At 37.5% G+C, this 19,681-nt stretch overlaps 2 protein-coding genes across 3 annotated transcripts in view; one reads left to right on the top strand and one right to left on the bottom strand.

The window, feature by feature from the left end:
* Window positions 1-217, top strand: part of LOC109822726 (probable aquaporin TIP2-1) — a 1,593-nt gene extending 1,376 nt beyond the window's left edge. For both annotated transcript variants that reach the window (XM_020388967.1, XM_020388968.1), the window contains exon 3: window positions 1-217. This exon is cut by the window's left edge and continues 266 nt beyond it. In XM_020388967.1, coding sequence (XP_020244556.1) covers window positions 1-82 — 82 coding nt within the window. In that variant the 3' untranslated portion in view covers window positions 83-217.
* On the bottom strand, window positions 547-15,892 carry LOC109822725 (tyrosine--tRNA ligase 1, cytoplasmic-like). Its single transcript, XM_020388966.1, has 8 exons — window positions 15,588-15,892; window positions 15,095-15,191; window positions 14,100-14,205; window positions 13,922-14,004; window positions 12,395-12,540; window positions 11,580-11,685; window positions 1,105-1,164; window positions 547-914 (listed from the first exon to the last, which is right to left on the bottom strand). The coding sequence occupies exons 1-8, from the start codon at window positions 15,890-15,892 to the stop codon at window positions 894-896; spliced, it is 924 nt and encodes a 307-aa protein (XP_020244555.1). The 3' UTR covers window positions 547-893.

The following is a 19,681-nucleotide window of genomic DNA, read 5'->3' as shown; positions in this document are numbered from 1 at the left end:
TGGCGGTGGGCTGGCTGGGCTTATCTATGGAGACGTCTTCATTGGGTCCTATGAACAAATTCCATCTCAGGATTATCCTTAAGAGAGGAGCTTCTGTAATTTTTCTAAATGTTTGGTTGTTGTTTCCGTGGAGAATAAGTAAATGCACAATGGCGGTCAAATTGTGTGCTTGTCTTTGAATTCTCGGCTGTTAATGCAATTTAATTTTATGAGTCAACGCATCTCAGTGCTCGTTTGAAGTGTGAGTGAGTAAAGCCCGTATCAAATTAGCACATACTTTCATATTCTCATGCTAACACTGTCTACGATGGTTGATAATCAAATGAAGACAACTATGACCGATACGAGACGGTATAAATTCCGACAATTACGAGGGCAATTTTCAAAATACAACTATTTTGTCTGATTCTTAAGAGCTTGGGGCTATGATTTTATTGCATCTCCTCCGTATTCTTCGACTTCAGCACAAAATCAAGATACCCTTGACTAACATTAAAAAGAACGCACCAACACATGCTTACGGTGGATGAATGCACGCGTGCAAGAAAAATAAAATGGATAAACCGAATTTGAGTATTGTTGGATTCCGGATATATCATCTATTTCTTTAAATAAAAGATTATGCATAATGTGCAACTTTTGTAACATCACTTCCGATATCTATCCATTGAGCGTTACAAATCTCTCTGGTACCTTAGCATCCTGATGTTCGTTGGAATATGTACTACAAAACACTAATATCAAAGATCATATGTAAAGCATTCAGAATCCTGACTAAAAATACTCAAAAAGAAAATTCAAGTGAAGTTTGCTTCTTCTTGGCCTTTGAGCGAGACTTTGTTTCTGGTATACAGGAAACATCAATAGATGCTACCAGACAAAGGTGAGAATGATCACCTAGTAACTCTGTACGCCTGCAAAAAGAGGGAGGATTTTACATTAATCATCAACTCCAAGGAAAATTGTATTCATAAATGCAAGTAAGAACTAGAGTTCTAATTTGAAAACATGATGTCGAGAGAGGAACCACATTTATATAAGTCATGGCCGATATCTCATGAATGTACATATCTTATGAGCAATTGAGCATCAAGTAAATGTTACCTTCACTTTTTCCAAAAGCTTTTTGGCATCAGCATTATTTTTGAAGTGATCACGGACAGGCTGCAAGTTGCAGGTTCATGAGATTTTTGAATGACAGAACAATAAATAAGCAAATGAAATATATAGTATATAGTATATACGTTATATATGACTAAAATATTTAGAAAAATGAACAAATCAATAGCTGATATGTGCAAAACAGACATCTTAGTACACTAAGTACTTGACTACAAAGCTGAAATCTTCACCTTTAGATATACATGTTATCCAGTTTTGTTCGTTCCAACCTCATGGTAATCAAGTATGCATACTTTAAAATTCACAATTTTCATAAGTTATGATACATGATTTTGACCTTCTTGGCCTTGACTCGGTAGCAATTAAGTAGGCGCACTTTTTGCGATTTACATTGGTTATGGAACAACAATTTTTGTCCATTTTTTGTTCTTTTTAACCAAACTGCAATTGTGTACATGTACTTCAAAATTCATAATTTTCATGAGGCTATAACCAACAATTTTGACCATTGCTGTTCATTTTGACCCCACCGCAATTAGTTACGCGTACTTCAAGTTTCACAATTTTTATAGGCTATAATGCACGATTTTTGTCCATTTATGTTCCTTCCGACCTTATGGCAGTAATGTTTTGTACTTCACAATTCATGATTTCATAGGGCTATTACCCAGAATTTTTTCCCCTAACTTTATTCCTTTGGAGCACATTTCAATTAACTATATATATCTTCGAATTCACGATTTTTTCATGTACTATAGTGCACGTTTTTAACCATTTGTTCATTTTGACCCAATAGCAATGAAGTATGTGTACTTCAAAATTAGCGATTTTCATGGACTATAACACGATTTTTGTCTACTTTTGTTCATTCGACCCAATAACAATTAAGTATGTGTACTTTAAAATTTGCGATTTCATATACTATAATCATGACTTTTGTCCATTTATGTTCATTTCGAGCCAATGACAATTACCTACAAGTACTTCAAACTTCTAGATTTTCATGAGCAAACGAGTATGGCACTTCATAATTCATGGTTTTCGTAGGCATTAATTACAGTTACTTCAAATTTCGCGATTTTAATGAGTTATAAACCACAAATTTTGTTCATCCAATCCGATTTTTGTTCATCCAATCCGATGGCATTAATTACAGTTACTTCAAATTTCGCGATTTTAATGAGTTATAAACCACAAATTTTGTTCATTTTTGTTAGTTTCAACTTATTAATAGTTAAGTACGTGTATCTCCAAATTTACGATTTTTATGAGCTAATCCACGATAAGTGTTCATATTTTTGTTTAGACCGAATGCAATTATGTATGGGTATTTCAGAATTCATTGTTTTCATGACAATATAACCCTTGAGCTTATCCTTTTTTTTTTTTGACCCAATTGCAAATAAGTATCTATACTTCATAATTTGCAATTTTTAGTGGTTATATAACTCATGATTTTTATCCATTTTAATCCTTTTCAACCTAATGACAATTTACTTCAAAATCCGCAATTTTCATGGGCTATAAATAACATACTATATTTGTCTATTTTTGTTCACTTCAACCACATAGCAATCAAGTATGCTTGCTTCAAATTTTATGATTTTTATGGGTTATATAACCTATGATTTTTATCCATTCTTGTTTGTTTCAAACCCAATAACAATTAAGTACGAAAATATCACGATTTTCATAACTATAACACGGTTTCTGCCCATTTTGTTCATTTCAACCCAATAGCAATTAAATGCACATACTTCAAAATTCGCAGTTTTCAAATATTATGACCCACGATAGTTGTCCATTGTCGCTCGTTTCGACCCAATGGCAATTAAGTATGCTTACTAAAATCCTCGCTATTTCCATAAACCATAACTCAACCTAATAGCAATTAAGTATGTGTAATTTAAAATCTGTAATTTTAATTGGCTTAAAATTTATGATTTTTATTGGCCGTAACTAATGATTTTGTCTATTTTGGACCCATGGCTATTTAATACACGTACTTTAAAATTCACGATTTTAGCAGTTAGCCCATAATTTGTTTCCACTTTCATTCGTTTCGGTCTAATAGGAATTAAGTATGTGTATTGTGTATTTCTTTATGATTTTCATTGACAATATAATCCGCAATTTTGTTATTTTTTGTTTTTCCCGGCCAAATAACAATTAAACATGCATACTTCATAGTTTGTAATATTCATGTACTATAACAAACAAATATTTTCCTTTTTTAAGTACATATACTTTCAATTTTGATAATTTTTTTCTTTGTTTCGATTTTAATTTTTTTCCTTTATTTCGACTACATTGCAATTAAATTAATGCATTTTCAAATTCGTGATTTTACTGGGTTATAACCTATGATTTTGACATTTTTAATCGTTTTTGACTCAATTGTATCATGTTTCTTCGAACCAATATCAATAAAGTATAAAGTATGTATACCTCAAAGTTACTGACTTTCATGGGCTATAAGCCATGATTTATGTCCAACTTTTTCTGTTTCGATCCACTAGCAATTAAACACGCATATTTTAAAATTATTTTTATTGGCTATAACCCATAATTTTGTCCATTTTATTCGTGATCCAACGACAACTACTTATGCATACCTCAAGTTAGTGATTTTCATGGACTAACCCACATTTTTGTCCATTTTTACTTGCTTAGACCCAATTAAAGTGTGAATATTTTAAAATTCACGATTTCCAAAGGCTATAATTAAGATTTTGACCATTTTCCTTCGCTTCAATCAAATTTCAATAAGTACTTGTACTTTAAACTTTGCGACTTCATGAATTCTAATGTAAAATCCTTGTCCGTTATTGTTCATTCCAACCCAATAGCAATTACATACACATACTTCAATATTCATGGTTTTCTTATATTATAATTCACGATTTTAGTCCCTTTTTGCTCATTCTGTAGCAATTTAGTACACATACATCAAAGGTTAATGATTTTCATCAGGCTATAACCCACAATTTTTTTTTTGTTCATTTTGGCCCAACTGCAAACAAGATCGTGTACTTTAAAATCCAACTTTCCATGGGATATAAACCCATGATTTTTGTCTATAATTATCTATTTCAACCCAATGGCAATTAAGCATTAGGATACAAAATTCCTAATTTGCATAGACTAATTGACAACTTTTGCATTTTTGTTCATTTTAACCCAATAACAATTAGGTATGCTTAGTTCAAACATCGTTATTTTCATGGACAACTCATAATTTTTGACTATTTTTGTTCGTTTTTACCAGTTAGCAATAAGGGCATACTTCAAAATTTATGGTTTTGTGGTCGACATTTCTTGATTTTTGCTCTTCTTTTTGTTCAATGGCAATTAAGTACTTAAACTTCAATCTTTTCCATTTCCTTGGCCTTAAAAGACATAGTTTTTGTCCATTCCTGTTTGTTTCGCCCCAATTGTAAATAAGAACGCGTACTGCAAGATTTCTAATTTTCACCCATAATTTCTGTTTATTTTTATTTGTTTCGCCACAATCACAATTAATATGCTTACTTTGAAATTTGCAACTCGCATGGGCTATAAACCATAACTTTTGTCCATTTTTGTTTATTTTGAGTCAACGACAAATACATACTAAAAGTTTGTAATTTCAAAAAGGACTATATCTCACAATTTTGGTTCATTTTTGTTTGTTTCGACTGAATAGCAATCAACTTAATTAAGTAGTGTACATCAAAATTCGCGGTTTTAATGGCTATAACCCACAATCGTCTATTTTTACTCATTTTAACCCCATGACAATTAAGTATGCTTACTATAAAATTCATGATTCATGGGCTATAACCAACAGTTTTTGCTTGGTTTTAACCTAATAGCAACTAAGTTTGTGTACTTTAAAATTTGTAATTTTCATTGGTTGCAACCCACGATTTAAGTATATGTACTTATAAATGCGAGATTTTAATGCGCTATAACCCATCAATTTTCTTTACTTTTGTTTGTCTCGACCCAATTGACTTGAAACCCAATCTCAACCCTCCCAAACCGCCGACTTTAGGAGGGTTAAGAAAGCGGATGATTTGCTACTTTTTAGCCCTCCCCTCCCCTCCCTTTACTAATTGAAAATTGTAATCCAACACAATTTTTTATGGTTAGCATTAAGCATTGTAACCATCCAATCCCTTCCCCTCCTATCTTCAAAAAACCATCCAAACTCACTGTAGATGAGAAGTTCTGGATCCCAGACAACAAATTTTATGAATAGAGAAATTACATGCTTTCATTAGTGTTGCTATTTGTTGGCCCAAACTTTGGCCCATTACCAATAGGCCCAGTTCCCTCCTTAAGAGCTGATGTGCCCTAGCTCCTCTAGTTTCTTCATCCTACCCGATGGTTCTCACCTCCCCCAGTTCTTCATGATCTGATGGCCGCCGCTTGTGAGTCCCATCTCCCATCCGTAGGTCGGCTCCCTTCTTCGTTTTCTCCCTTAGCCTCTCCCGTGTCGGCTGCCCCCTTCCCTATATAAGGGTAATGGGTTGGTAGTAGCCACGATGAGGATGTAGAGGAAGAAGAAAGAAGAGACTGTGAGCTTTGTGCTTCTACCCGCTGTGCGATCCTCTCCCCTACCTGAGCTCTGTGCTCCTTCAAAGCTCTGTGCTTTTACCTCTTTGTGAGATTTGGAGAGAGACTGTGTAATAGTTGCTTTTCTCACTCCCTTTGTGTTCTTGGTGGTGCACTGGAGAAGAAGATCGGACTGATTGAGCAGGCTTCTGAGCCAAACAGCGACAAGATCCACAACGGTGGTATCAGAGCGAGGTTAGATTTGTCGCTGTTCTTCAAAACCACCGCCGCGCCGCTGGACCACCGCCGGTCGCCGCCCCTGGACCTCGCCGGACCGCCGCCGCGTGGGTAAGGTCGAAACCCTCCCCTAGGGCTTCGCTCAGGTGAGGTGACAAAAATCTGTTTCTATAGTTATTAGCTTGATCTTGTCTGCATCGCCATTTTTGCTGTTCCTCTGCATTCAATCTGTTTGAATAATTACAGTTAAATCAATGGTATCAATTACAGTTTAATCTCTGGCTTTGTTGAAAAATTACAGTAAATCTTTGGGTATGTTAAATTTTTTCAGAAATTAAAATACTGTTTTTTGGGAGTGCTCGTGTGAAAGATCAAAGAGATTGAAACAAGAACTTTGTGTTCATCGTTCTTCTCATTTGTTCGTGCTAGTTGCTTCATTTATCTGCTAAAAAACCTTTTTTTTATCCCACTGCGGTTATCTGCTGAAGTTAACATTTGTATTTTATTGTGTTTTTTCTGTGTGAAAAAATGTCTGTTGCTAATCAATATAGTATGATTCAATATGGTATGGCTCCGTTCAACGGAAAATCTGATTTTAGCATTTGGAAACAAAAAATAAAATGCATCTTAATTCAACAGAAGTCCGTTAGGGCTGTTGGTCAGACTTATTTAACCTCTGACACTGAAAATAAACGGGCGGAAATGAACGAAAATGCTTGTTCCACAATTTATTTGAACTTATCTGACTCTGTGATTAGAAAAGTTGGAATTTTGGACTGTGCTAAAACTCTTTGGGATAAACTTGAAGAACTCTATACTGAAACCTCTTTGCCCAGTAAAATGTTTTTGCTTGAAAATTTTTTCAAATTTAGATTGGATATGTCTAAGGACATTGAGGAGAACCTAGATGTTTTCACAAAACTTATTTCAGATATTAAGTTAACTGGTGATAAACATATAGATGATTATACTCCTATTGCCCTTCTAAATGCTATTCCTGACTCATATAGTGATGTGAAATCTGCTATTAAATATGGTAGAGATGAGGTTACCCTTGATGTTGTGGTCAATGGTCTTAAGAGTAAGGAATTAGATTTAAAACATTCTGGGGGAAATAAAAATTCTGGTGAGGTTATGCATGTGAGGGGTAGGCCTCAGAATAGGTCTAATTACCAAAAGAATGCTAGTAATGGGGAATCAAGTAAGAAAAAATTTGAAAATGGAAGAGGTAGATCTAAGTCCAGGTTTAAAGCTAAAAAATGCTATAATTGTCATGAAACTGGTCACTTTATTAAAGATTGTCCTAAGCCTAAGAAAAATCAGCAAAATGAACATGCTAATATGGCTGTCTGTGAGGGCAAAATGGGTGAGATTTTCATGATTAATAATCTGTGTGATTATGCATATTTGAACTCTGTGTTATCTGATCCTTTGTGTAAATCAGATTGGTTAGTAGACTCTGGTTGTACTTTTCATATGACTCCTTTTAAAACCTTGTTTTCAAACTACAAGAAAATAGAGAATGGCTTTGTGTCAATGGCAAATGAAAAGAAATGCAATGTTTTAGGAACTGGTGATGTATGCCTTAGGTTTTCCTCTGGTTCTGTGTTTACTTTGAAGGATGTTAGGCATGTTCCTGATTTACGTTATAACTTGATTTCTTGTGCATCTCTAGAAAATGATGGTTTGGAGGGAAAATGGGGTAAAGGGGTTATGAAAATTCAAAAAGGGTCTCTTGTTGTTTTTACTGCTGAAAAACAAAACAATTTGTATATTTGTCATGCTGAACCTGTGCTTGATTCTGTTAACTCTGTGATAGGTGATAAATCTGTTTTATGGCATAATAGATTAGGTCACATGAGTAATAAAGGATTAGAAATTTTGCATAAAGGAGGTCACTTTGGTAGTGATAAAATATCCCCCATCCCTTTCTGTGAATCTTGTGTGCTAGGAAAACAACATAGGGTTACTTTTCCTACTTCTTCTTTTCCTAATCAGTCTAAGTGCACTAGTGTACTTGAATATTTGCATGCTGATGTGTGGGGTCCCTCTAGTGTGCCTACGCATGGAGGGAACCAATATTTTCTTTCCATAATTGATGATTATTCTAGGAAAGTTTGGGTTTTACTCATGAAACAAAAATCTGAAGTTTTTGATAAATTTAAAAACTGGAAAATTATGATTAAAAACCAAACGGGAAAGAAAATTAAAACTCTTAGGACAGACAATGGTCTTGAGTTTTGTAACAAACAATTGAATGATTTGTGTACTACTTGGGGTATTAAAAGGCATAAATCTGTTCCCTATACACCCCAGCAGAATGAGATTGCTGAAAGGATGAATAGAACTCTCTTAGAGAGGGTGAGGGCTATGTTGGCCACATCTGGGCTCTCCAAGAAGTTCTGGGGAGAAGCTGTTTGTACTGCAGCCTATTTGATTAATAGGTCTCCTTCTGTTCCCTTAGGAGGGAAATGCCCTGAATTTGTGTTCACGGGCAAACCTCTTGATTTAAATAATTTGAGAATTTTCGGGAGTGCTGGCTACGTGCATCAAAAGATTGATAAGTTAGAACCTAGATCTAAGAAATGTGTTTTCTTAGGATATCCTGAAGGGGTAAAAGGTTATAGGCTTTGGAATAAGAGTGAACCGGGGTTTAAGGTAGTGATAAGCAGAGACGTTGTCTTTAATGAAAATGAATTTCCTTGTTTACCTTTACATGTTCCTATTCCTGAAAATGATGCTCCAAATGAGGTGGAGCAAAAGCCTATTATTAATCAACCCAAATCATTTCCTGAAGAAAAATTGAATGATATAATTATTGAAAATCAAGATGAGATTATTCCAAATGAGGTGGAGCATGATATGCAGGAAATAGATAACATGCATGATTTGAATGATTATCAACTCACTAGGGATAGAAATAAAAGAACCATTAGGAAACCTGAAAGATATAGAGATTGCAATTTGATTGATTGTAATATGTCTGAGTTTGCCTTTAATGTGTTTGAATCCCTTGAGTGCAATGAACCTAAGACTTATAAAGAAGCATTAAGGTCAAAATATTCTGAAGAATGGATTAGTGCTATGAAGAGTGAGATGGAATCCCTAAAAATTAACCAAACATGGAAACTTGTTCCTAAACCTGCTAGTTGTTCTGTAGTGGACTGTAAGTGGCTGTTTAAGGTGAAACAAGAATCTGAAAGTGTTAGGTTTAAGGCTAGGTTAGTAGCTAAGGGATTTACTCAAAAGGAGGGAATTGATTATGCTGAAATTTTTGCTCCTGTTGTCAAATTCACTACTGTTAGAATTATGCTTGCTTTAGTTGCTCATTTTAATTGGGAATTAAAACAAATGGATGTAACTACTGCTTTCTTGCATGGTGATCTTGATAAAAATATTTATATGCACCAACCTGAGGGCTTTGTGGACCCTAAATTGCCTGATCATGTGTGTTTGTTAAAAAAGGCTTTGTATGGTTTAAAACAATCACCTAGGCAATGGAATATTAGATTTGATAAATGCATGCAATCTTTAAAGTTTAAAAGGAGTTCTGCTGATCATTGCCTGTATTATAAGAATATAGACTCTGTGCCTGTATTTCTTGTAATTTATGTGGATGACATGTTGATTGTTAGTCCTTGTTTGAAGTCTATTGAGCATGTTCAAAAATGTCTTTGTGAAAATTTTGACATGAAAGACTTAGGTGATGCTAAAAGAATCCTAGGCATGAATATTATTAGGGACAAAAACAAATCTACTCTAGTTTTAAACCAAAGTTCATATGTTGAAAAAATTTTGAGTAAATTTGCTATGTCTAATGCTAAATCTGTGAATGTGCCTCTTGCTTCTCATTTTGTGTTAAGTAAGGATCAATCTCCCAATACTGAAACTGAAATAAATGATATGAAGAAGGTGCCATATTCGAATGCTATAGGATCTGTCATGTATCTCATGGTTAGTACTAGGCCTGACATTGCATATGCGGTTAGTTGCTTGAGTAGATATATGTCAAACCCTGGTATGCCTCATTGGAATGCCTTGAAGTGGCTTTTAAGATATTTGAAATCCTCTGTGGATGTAGGATTAACCTTTTCTAAGTGTTCTGAAGGTGTCAAACTTGCTGGCTATGTAGATTCCAATTATGCAAATGATAGGGATAATAGAAAATCTACCACTTCCTATGTGTTTACTTTGTGTGGCTCTTGCATAAGTTGGAAATCCCAATTACAACCCATTGTTGCTTTATCTACTACTGAATCTGAGTATGTTGCTACCACTGAAGCTTTTAAAGAAGCTATTTGGCTTAGGGGCCTTATATCTGAAATTGGTTTTCTTGATAAAAATGTGGTTGTATTTTCTGATAGTCAATCTGCTATTCAACTTTGCAAAAATCCTGTTTTTCATGATAGAACTAAACATATTGATGTTAGATTTCATTACATTCGGGATATAGTTGAAAAGGGTATTGTCAAGTTAGAGAAAATTCCCTCAGAATTTAATCCTGCTGACATGGGTACTAAGTGTTTGCCTGCTGAAAAATTTATATCGTGTCAAAGAATCTTGAATTTTGATTTTGGGTAATTTTCCTTTGCTTTGTGTGTTGCCTTTGTGGCCTATTAACTTGCTTTGTGCTTGTTAATAGCTTTGTGATTTTCCCTTTGAACTCGATGACCGTTTGGTAGAGTTCGGTCCTTTGTGGACTTGGTATGCTTGGTGATTTTACCCCGATCTTTGTGATCTGAGTTTACTTAGTGTATTCTCTTCCATTGCTTGTATCTTCTTTGTGATTATACAGGTAATAATTTGGCGATGATGAGTCCTGCAGTTCCGTGTTTTTCCTCTGTGCACTACCTTGGGCCAAAGGTGGAGATTGTTGCTAGTTGTTGGCCCAAAGCTTATGGCCCATTACCAAAAAGCCCATTTCTCTTTTGTTTAATTGATGTGCCCTAGCCTATGTGCCCTAGCCCCTCTTTTTTTCTCTTCTCCTACCCGATGGTTCTCTCCTCCTCAGAAGTCTTCGTGATCTGATGGCCGCCGCTTGCTCCCATCCGTAGGTCTGCTCCCCCCTTCGTTTTCTTTGCTAGCTCCTCTCCCATGTCGGCTGCCCCCTTCCCTATATAAGGGTAATGGGTTGGTAGTAGCCACGATGAGGATGTAGAGGAAGAAGAAAGAAGAGACTGTGAGCTTTGTGCTTCTACCCGCTGTGCGATCCTCTCCCCTACCTGAGCTCTGTGCTCCTTCAAAGCTCTGTGCTTTTACCTCTTTGTGAGATCTGGAGAGAGACTGTGTAATAGTTGCTTTTCTCTCTCCCTTTGTGTTCTTGGTGGTGCACTGGAGAAGAAGATCGGACTGATTGAGCAGGCTTCTGAGCCACACAGCGACAAGATCCACAACAATTAGAACTCCAATTTGCTACTATTAAAAGGAATGTTGTGGATTCAATTCACTATGGAATTGGAATTCCTCAACTTCCAACCAACCAATCAGTAGATTAGAACAAAATCCAGGAACTAAAATCCATAGAATTCCAACTCACGGTAACCAAACAGATCCTGCTCCAGTTAACTCTTACTATCGTCGAATCTTCCATTTTATGGTCACTGGATGAAAGAGACTCATAATAGTCGGGACCCACATAGCAAGTAGAAAAAGCAAGCAATGGAAAAACAAACAGTAATCACCTGCAGTATCTGATTTAATGCTTTGGAAAGAGCAGGCTTTATGTCAGCAGGATGCAATGCACCACTCTCATAGTCCGCAATTAGCTCCTCCATATTAGTATAGTCCCTGAAAAACAATGATTTTTTTTAGTCATAAGATAATTACAAAGAACAACAACCACGTGTATGGTCTAGACTAGATTAACACTCAAAATTGGGTTACAATGGTAGAATAAACCTTGTCTGCTAAATTACTAGGGATGTCATCCAAGTATATAATATTAGCAAAAGTAGTAGTAGTGCTAGTAGGGTTGGGCATGGGCCGGTTCGAACTGCGGTAAAACCGGCCCAGACTGATTGGGTCGAAACCTAGCCTGACCCACACCAGGCCAGGCCCAACCTAACCCACACCGGAGATGGGTCATGGGATCGGGCTAGGTTTTGAGCTAGACCTGGGATAAAAGAGGCAGGCCCGGCCCACTTGAGAAATGCTAATTAAGTCTCATTGAATAAATTAATCATTATTCATTAGTTCTCTTCTTTTATTTGTTGCCATTTTCCACAATCCAGACTGAGAACACACCACAAATTTTTATAAATAACATAGTATATCCCATGTTTTTTTAATGCTACTGCACTCAAACACTTTCATCACATCGAGAGCACAATTTTACTGTTCAGTAAGAACCAAAAATTTAGCAGTACAGAAGTCACGAGTAAAAACTAATAAGTCGAACAATGATTCTACAGGTGAAAAAGACCCTTAACCGCATCCAAGTAACTAAAGTAAGGAAAAGAAAGATGAAAATTATATATCAGAAGATTAAATCACTCACTTGTTACCCCCATTTTCTGCTTTTCGCACTACCTCGAAGCTTCCAAACCATGGAAATATGATATATTTGACGTATTCTAAACAAGGATTTCCCTCAATAATCTTTGGCGGGCAGTAAGCTTTCTTTATTTTCGAATTCACATCACCCTGCAACAATCAGGCCCAAGTTATGAATGGATCTGAACATTAAGTATTCTTGTAACAGATGGAACAGTCAAACTAAACCAAAAGCAAGGATACAAAAATATGTAGAAAATACATCTGATTTTTAAAAGAAGACTGCACATTTGTTTCAAATGCCGTTATGCTGATACGAGAAATTGCTTCCTTCTGAACCTCATACATGTTCCTTTAAAGAATAGGTTCAAGGAGAAGTTTCTCCATTTGGTGCATCCAAGAGGATGTTTGGCATATGGAATTGGACGGAAGTCTAGGGAAATTAAGGAATTTTCTACTATTTCTTACAGTTTCCATGTTTGGTGCACAGAAATTGGAAAATCAAGTTTGAAACTAAAGTTTACAAATCCCGTGGCAACTACCGTCACATAAAATAACTTTCCAGAAACTTTCTTAACGTAGAGGAGGAAAATCATGGAAAGAAAGCTTACTTATATTATTTAGTATTTCTTAGGTTTTTCTCTCACTTTTTGATACATAAAAAGAGGAAATAATAAACAGCTGATATCATGTTATAATACACCTTAACTTCATTAAGTTCACATATTAAAAGCAAACAATATAGTGCAGGAGTGCCCCTCCTTTCCATAAGAAATGAAAAGAGTGGAGAATCTCTACCTTCTCTCAACCAAAAAACTTCAGCAAGCCTGAGAAGGTCTACGAAGAGATAATGAGGTCATCCAAGTAGTCTACACTCCACAATAGAATTGTCGTAAAAAAGAATGTTAAGTACTAGCCATAACTGCATCCTCAGTCCCAAAGAAATTTTCATATGGACCAACTTAGAAAAAGATCAAGCAAGAAGACAAGATACGTTAACATGATCCTCGGTGTCTAGAATGATTTATCAACCAAGGGATTTTCTAATACATCCTTGTTGAACAGCCCTCTGAAAGAAGCATGATGATTTTTCCATGCTCAAGCAAACAATAAGGTGGAAAAGCATTATACTATCATGTTGTTCTGACAGTTAGCTCTAACTTTTGCATCACTTCATCATTTTCAGATTGATGCCAACCCCGTCGTGCACCGAAGTCAACCAAAAAAGAAGAAAAAAAAAGAATACGCACTGGCCCATATTTGGAGATAAAGCACAAGTGTATCCCTCAAAATCATACTAAATGAATCCATGCTCCACAGGATAAGACTGATAAAATTATAGTGCCATTTCTGAAATTGGATATGGTTCCTGTAATCTATCTCACATAAATAATTTCAATGATTACTTGTTCATAGAATTCTCTGGGTGGTGGATATATCCAAAGAAGAGGCAAATATTGAACACAGAACTTGTACAAATGGATTCTACAATTCAATTTAAAATCAGATTTAGTGGTCTTTCTTGACATACCTCCTCGTCTTCCATATAAATAGAGGAAGATGGATCACTTTTTGACATTTTCTCCTGTCCCTGTTGCAACCCAGGAAGCATATCTGTAGTTGAGGTTATGGATCAATAGTTATGTCAAGATAGCCAATAAACAATAGTTGAATAAAATAAAAGAAATTATGAAGTCTAAGCAGGTTACGGTGTGAAAGAATGATTGGTTTATTTCTCCTTTTAATATCAGCACAGTATTCTCTTGCAAGGACATTGACCTTGCGTTGGTCCATGCCTAATTGGCAGATGTCAGCCTGCGAAAAAAATAATAGGTTGTCATGGCTGTCCGAAAGGATGCAAGGGTGAAATTTAACTCCCACCCACTACAAGTAGAGTAAATGTAAGATTAACAATTGAAATAATGCGCGATGGAAGAATAACCCTATTTGATAGTGTTTAAAGGTAAACTCGCTTTCAATTGCAATTCACTATTACAGTAACACTAACAGTATAACAAGAACAAGTTTTCAAAAATTGTTGGTCCATACCAGGAGAAAAGATTAAATTATTTTGTCCTGACCACCGCTAATGGAAGCAAACATGTGTCAAAGCTACAATCCTTTTAAAACAAAGTACCAGTATTTGGGAATTTGAAAGAGGATAGATCTTATAGAGAAGTGCAAAGCTAGACTCCTTTTAAACAAAGTACCAAATTTTGTCTCCTTTAGTAAAATGCTTGAGCTCAACGTCAAACTGTTTGGCAATGATTGAACATCTTCTTTCTCTGAAAAACTATTAATGCTAAAACTTTCTTAGCTCCTCAAACACCCTTAGTTTTCTCTAAACAATAAAATAGTATGCCAACTCAAGTTTAGTGCCATCTATCTCCTCCCTTGTAAAAAGACGTTATGAACAATTCGAAATACACTGTTATCCAATTTGCAAAAGATTTTATGGACACAGCCTACTATTTTGATGCATGAAGGGAAAATTTTAAATGGGCAATAAGTTATCTACAATTATTATCTTTCATGACTGGTTGGAAAAGGAAAAAAAGCATGATTCAGCTTCGAATTGTTCGACCATTCCGATTCAATAATAAACAAGCATGCCCGTGTATCAACCACAAAAAAATTGATAATGACAATCGATTTAATAATAATGATAAACTAAAAACATCCGAGAGCACATAAGTAAAGCAACCTTCAGGAAGAAAATATCAGCGCATTGCATACATGGATAGAAAATTTGGGCAGCTGTCAGTTCATCTGTATCATTGCGACCCATGATCTGGCTACATCTGCATGAGACCAGTTTACTTTCAGTTTCTGACTATATAGATAAGTAAAGAAAAGCAGAAGCTACAACGAACTATCGCACTACCCTTATTTTGGACGCTTGATCTAGGACAATTTTAGAGGCTTATTCGTTTGCAGGAGTTCAAATTGCAAGATCAATAAAGTAACTTTTTGTGCCTTCTTAATGGTCTTCTATAGTTTCTTATCTAATCCACAGTTGGGAAGGAATTTGCCACCCTTTATGCAGATGAGTAGGCCGACACTCCCAAGTTTTGATAATTATTTCATGGAACCTCCTGCTCATAGGCAAGCCCATTTAGGGAAATCATGACGATGACCTATCCAAATATATAAGATATGGAATATGGCACCTATGGATATATAGATCCACAACAAACCTTATTATCCTGGGAAGTGTGTTTCTCCGAGCAATATCCATGACAAGTGGCCAGTACTCACTTGCCCGACCATTGATCTCCTCCGAAGACCATAAGAACTCAACCTTATCCAGATTCATTCCAACCGCTTTCCATATCTCAATTAAATATTCGCCAACCGTTCTTATTTTTTTCAAGTCACCTCCCATCTTATTATTTAGTTGCGCAAACCAATCTGCAATCCAGATTTTCACAGTGCACCCAGCTGATGTCAGTTTGTTGACATTTATAGCCTTCAGAACACCCTGGTCAAAAGTTAAACGCATTACTTTAAACCAAATTAAAATATATAGAACACCTAATCAAGTTACATTTAATATGGTAAAGAAAATACTTGATATTCGCCATTCGGTAAACGAACTAAATAAGGACTTCTTGTATGCGCCACTACAAGGCAAAAGCAAGACCGACATAATCCCAAAAGCACAGGAACAATGAGATGATAGCAGTAAAGACCAAAATGTGACCAAGCAACTCGGAGAAATGGTTGCCTGAGCAATACATAATTATTCTTAGAGGTACCACTGTAAATCAAACAAAATGAAATTATGTTTCTAAGGATGCAAAAATCAAACTCGACCTCTCGCCCTGTTTAAGCAATCATCAATATGGACTTCTATTTATTAGATTGTTAAGCATCTCTATTCTAATAACAACTCTAGGAGCGTCTAAAATTTGAAGACGTGGTGCTGGTCTTACACTCAACTCAAGGTTGACATTTAGAAAATTCTTTAAGATAATTGTAGGCTGTCTAAAAATCACAATGGATAGCTGAGTCTCCATCGAACACTGATGATGGAAGTTACAATCTGACGACTTCCAGAAGGCTACAATTCGAAGATTTTCACATGTCAAAGAGTTAAAGCAAATATTACAAAACGACAGTCTTTAGCAATACTCTGACAGAAAGGATTACAAATCGACGATCTCTTCAAACCAAGACGTGGAAGTCCTCCCCGCGTACCATCATCAAGACACTACACCGATTCAATCACCTACGCCGCTTCAACAGCTATAAACACGAATGCAGCTTCTTATGTGAGATGATTGATCTTGATGGCTGCGACAACAACATGACTAATATTATATTAGCAACCATTAGAGGTGCTGATGAGCAGTGTAATGATATTCGACACACTCAGTGGAGATCATGACCTGCAGTTGATAGAGCGTTATTGAGATGCCTCAATTGTCACAAATGGCCTGAATAAGACCTTCTTTACTGGTCTTTGGTGTCATCCATATATAAAGACAGAGAAATCTAAATACTACAACAATCAACAGCTAGAACGCAGCTCCAATCGCTGCCAAGCACAGCTCGAACGCAGCTCCAATCGCTGCCAAGCACAGCTCGAACGCAGCTCCATCGCTGCCCAACGCAGCTCCAATCGCTGCCAAGCACAGCTCGAACGCAGCTCCAATCGCTGCCCAGCACAGCTCGAACGCAGCTCCATCGCTGCCCAACGCAGCTTATCAATCGCTGCCCAACGCAGCTTATCAACCGCTGCCGACGCAACTCATCCATCACTGCCCAACGCAGCCCGTCAGTCGCTGCCAAACGCAGCTCAATCACCGCCAGAACGCAGGTTAAGGTTCTGACTCATTCAAACGTGATCTAACAACTTCGAAGCTGTTCTTCACCCACGATTTGAGGAGTGGCTTTAGTGGGTTGTTACACCCGACTAATGGGGTAACTAAACCCCCATTTAGGCGCGGATTATGGGGGCAGTTACACCCCTAATCCCCCTATAAATAGCAACAAACTCAACAGAGTAAAGGATCTCTTTTTTTGGATTGGGGAGATCGGATTTTTGATAATCAGATCAAGAGAGATTTCTTTTCATTAATCGGAGGGGGATCTTTCGATCAAATCTTCCAGAATCAGAAAAAGGAGGATTGACTCCTTACACAGTCTGGGAAATCAACAAACGGAGGATCTCTAAACCATCGATATTTGGCTTATTAACCGAATTATTTTCGGTTCCAACAACTCTATCATTAGAGTTTGTTACTTGTTCTGAATCACAAAACTCGACAAGAGTTATCAACCGGCCAAGACAGTTGTTCCAGTGAAGTATAGATATTCGGATCGTCAACGAGAAGCAAACTCGACGCAAGCATTCGAGGGAGGCATCTCATCGCTACCGTGAAGAACCCAGAATTAAACAAAGGGGAGAATCCAGATCATTCTCTTCTCTTTTGTAACTAGGAATCCAAATTGTAATCGAGAGTTGAGAGAGTTGTAATCATTCTTTTTCTAAGCAGTTAGAGAGAATAAAATCAAACGCAATTCTTTCCTTATATTCTTTTTATTACAAAATTTCCCACAAACAAAAGATGGCGACTCCGCTGGGGACTAGCTTCTCTGACGAAGAGGTGGTGGCGCAATCCGACGTTCACCTCACTGGAACAACCGTGGAAACCTTGGTCGTGGAATTTGACCAAGCCAAATACGAGGAGGCTCTCTCTTCCGGATCGCTCAGCCCTAAGGCTAGGCGAGATGCTTGTAAGAGCTCTAAAGAAGTCTTAACTGCTGTTGAGACGCCAAAGAAAGTCCTCTCCTTTGGCCAAAGCCTCAAGCTCGCTCTGCAAACCGAAGATCACACGCCTATGTCGACACAGCGTGTACTTGGTTGTAAAAGGCCTATGACAGAGATAGGCACAATCAACGCCGGTGTTGCTGATACTAAGGCTTTGAAACAAGCCAAGAAAAACGCTGCTCGACGACGAAGAAGGTCCATCCGACGAGCACACCTCCGAGAAAATCAATCCCGAGTCCAACGCAAGGATTGCGTCTCCGAAGATCTGCACAAGCATTGCGTCCATACTCCAGAACGCACACTTCGAGGTAATGAATCCAATTACAAACCTCGGGTGATTCAACTTAAACGCGACCCTCAGTGGTGCGTTGTCCAATCAAAGCACAGCCCTGTTAAGGGAAAACAAGCACCTCAAGAGTGCGTCCAAACAAAACAAGACCCTAAAGGGTCTGTTCCTTCAACTAAACGCAGGCCAAGGCCTAGTGTTTATAAATCAAAACGCGACCCTCACGCTTCGACGCCCGAATGCAATAGGGTCCGTCAGGTTCAACAAGAACCAATTTCACCCACTCAAGAACAGGGAGTTTCATCCCCGATGAAGAACTGTCCTCGGGTCTCAGATTTGCGAGAGTTGCTTTCCAGAGAAAAGCCAACGCAACGAGCAGCCCATCCATGTCATTGCGAACGGCTTATTTCAACAGTCCTTTCCGAATGTCACTGTTGTATTCCTGAACCTCGCAGATCTGTATTCGACAGATTGACTGACGTCGCAAGACCTACCAAACGACGACGTCAAAAGAAGAAAGTTTCTGAAGCTGAATACCCTCAGGTTACCATCAACATGACCAGTAGAGGAAAAGCCCCGTGTCCCAGTTCCGATGAATCAGAAAGAAGCCATTCCCCGACCGTTCGAGAAATTTGCGACGAGTTCGAAGGGGTATATCGACATACCCGGTCACGGACTGGAGCTATCCGCCCGGTTAATTACCAAAGGTTAGCCCAAGGGATTACGACAAGTGATGAACATTCGGCAATAGCTGAATCTCAATCTTCAAGCTCTGTTGGAGCACAAAAAGTTTCTGTTTACATGACGACGAATCCCGAGGACATAGCTAAAAGAGTGGATGAACATCATACCATGCTCCAGGCACAACAGGAGACACTTCTCCAATTGAAGGATATGTTCGTCCAATTTCTCGCTGAAAAAGGGCAAAAACCCGAGTCTTCCCGGAGGACTACGTCAAAAGGAAAGCAGAAGGTGCACGAACACTCAGATCGTGAGACTCACAACTTAGATTCTTCTTCTGACAATGAGAAGGAGATGGAAAAAGAACTGTATCCTCAGTCAACCAAAGTAGACGAGCTAGAAGCCCGCCTTAACGCAATGGCCAACAGGAGCGAGCTTCGCGAGGAAGGAGTGATACGACCCTACCCTGCAGAATGGGATACGGCTCCCTACCCACCAAAGTTTAAGGCTCCAACGCTACAACCTTTCGACGGTACAGGGTCACCAAA

The sequence above is a fragment of the Asparagus officinalis genome, chromosome 8 (assembly GCF_001876935.1).
Source record: "Asparagus officinalis chromosome 8, Aspof.V1, whole genome shotgun sequence".
Lineage (NCBI taxonomy): Eukaryota > Viridiplantae > Streptophyta > Magnoliopsida > Asparagales > Asparagaceae > Asparagus > Asparagus officinalis.
The sequence above is the reverse complement of the archived record's forward strand: the minus strand, read 5'-3'. Positions and strand labels throughout refer to the sequence as shown.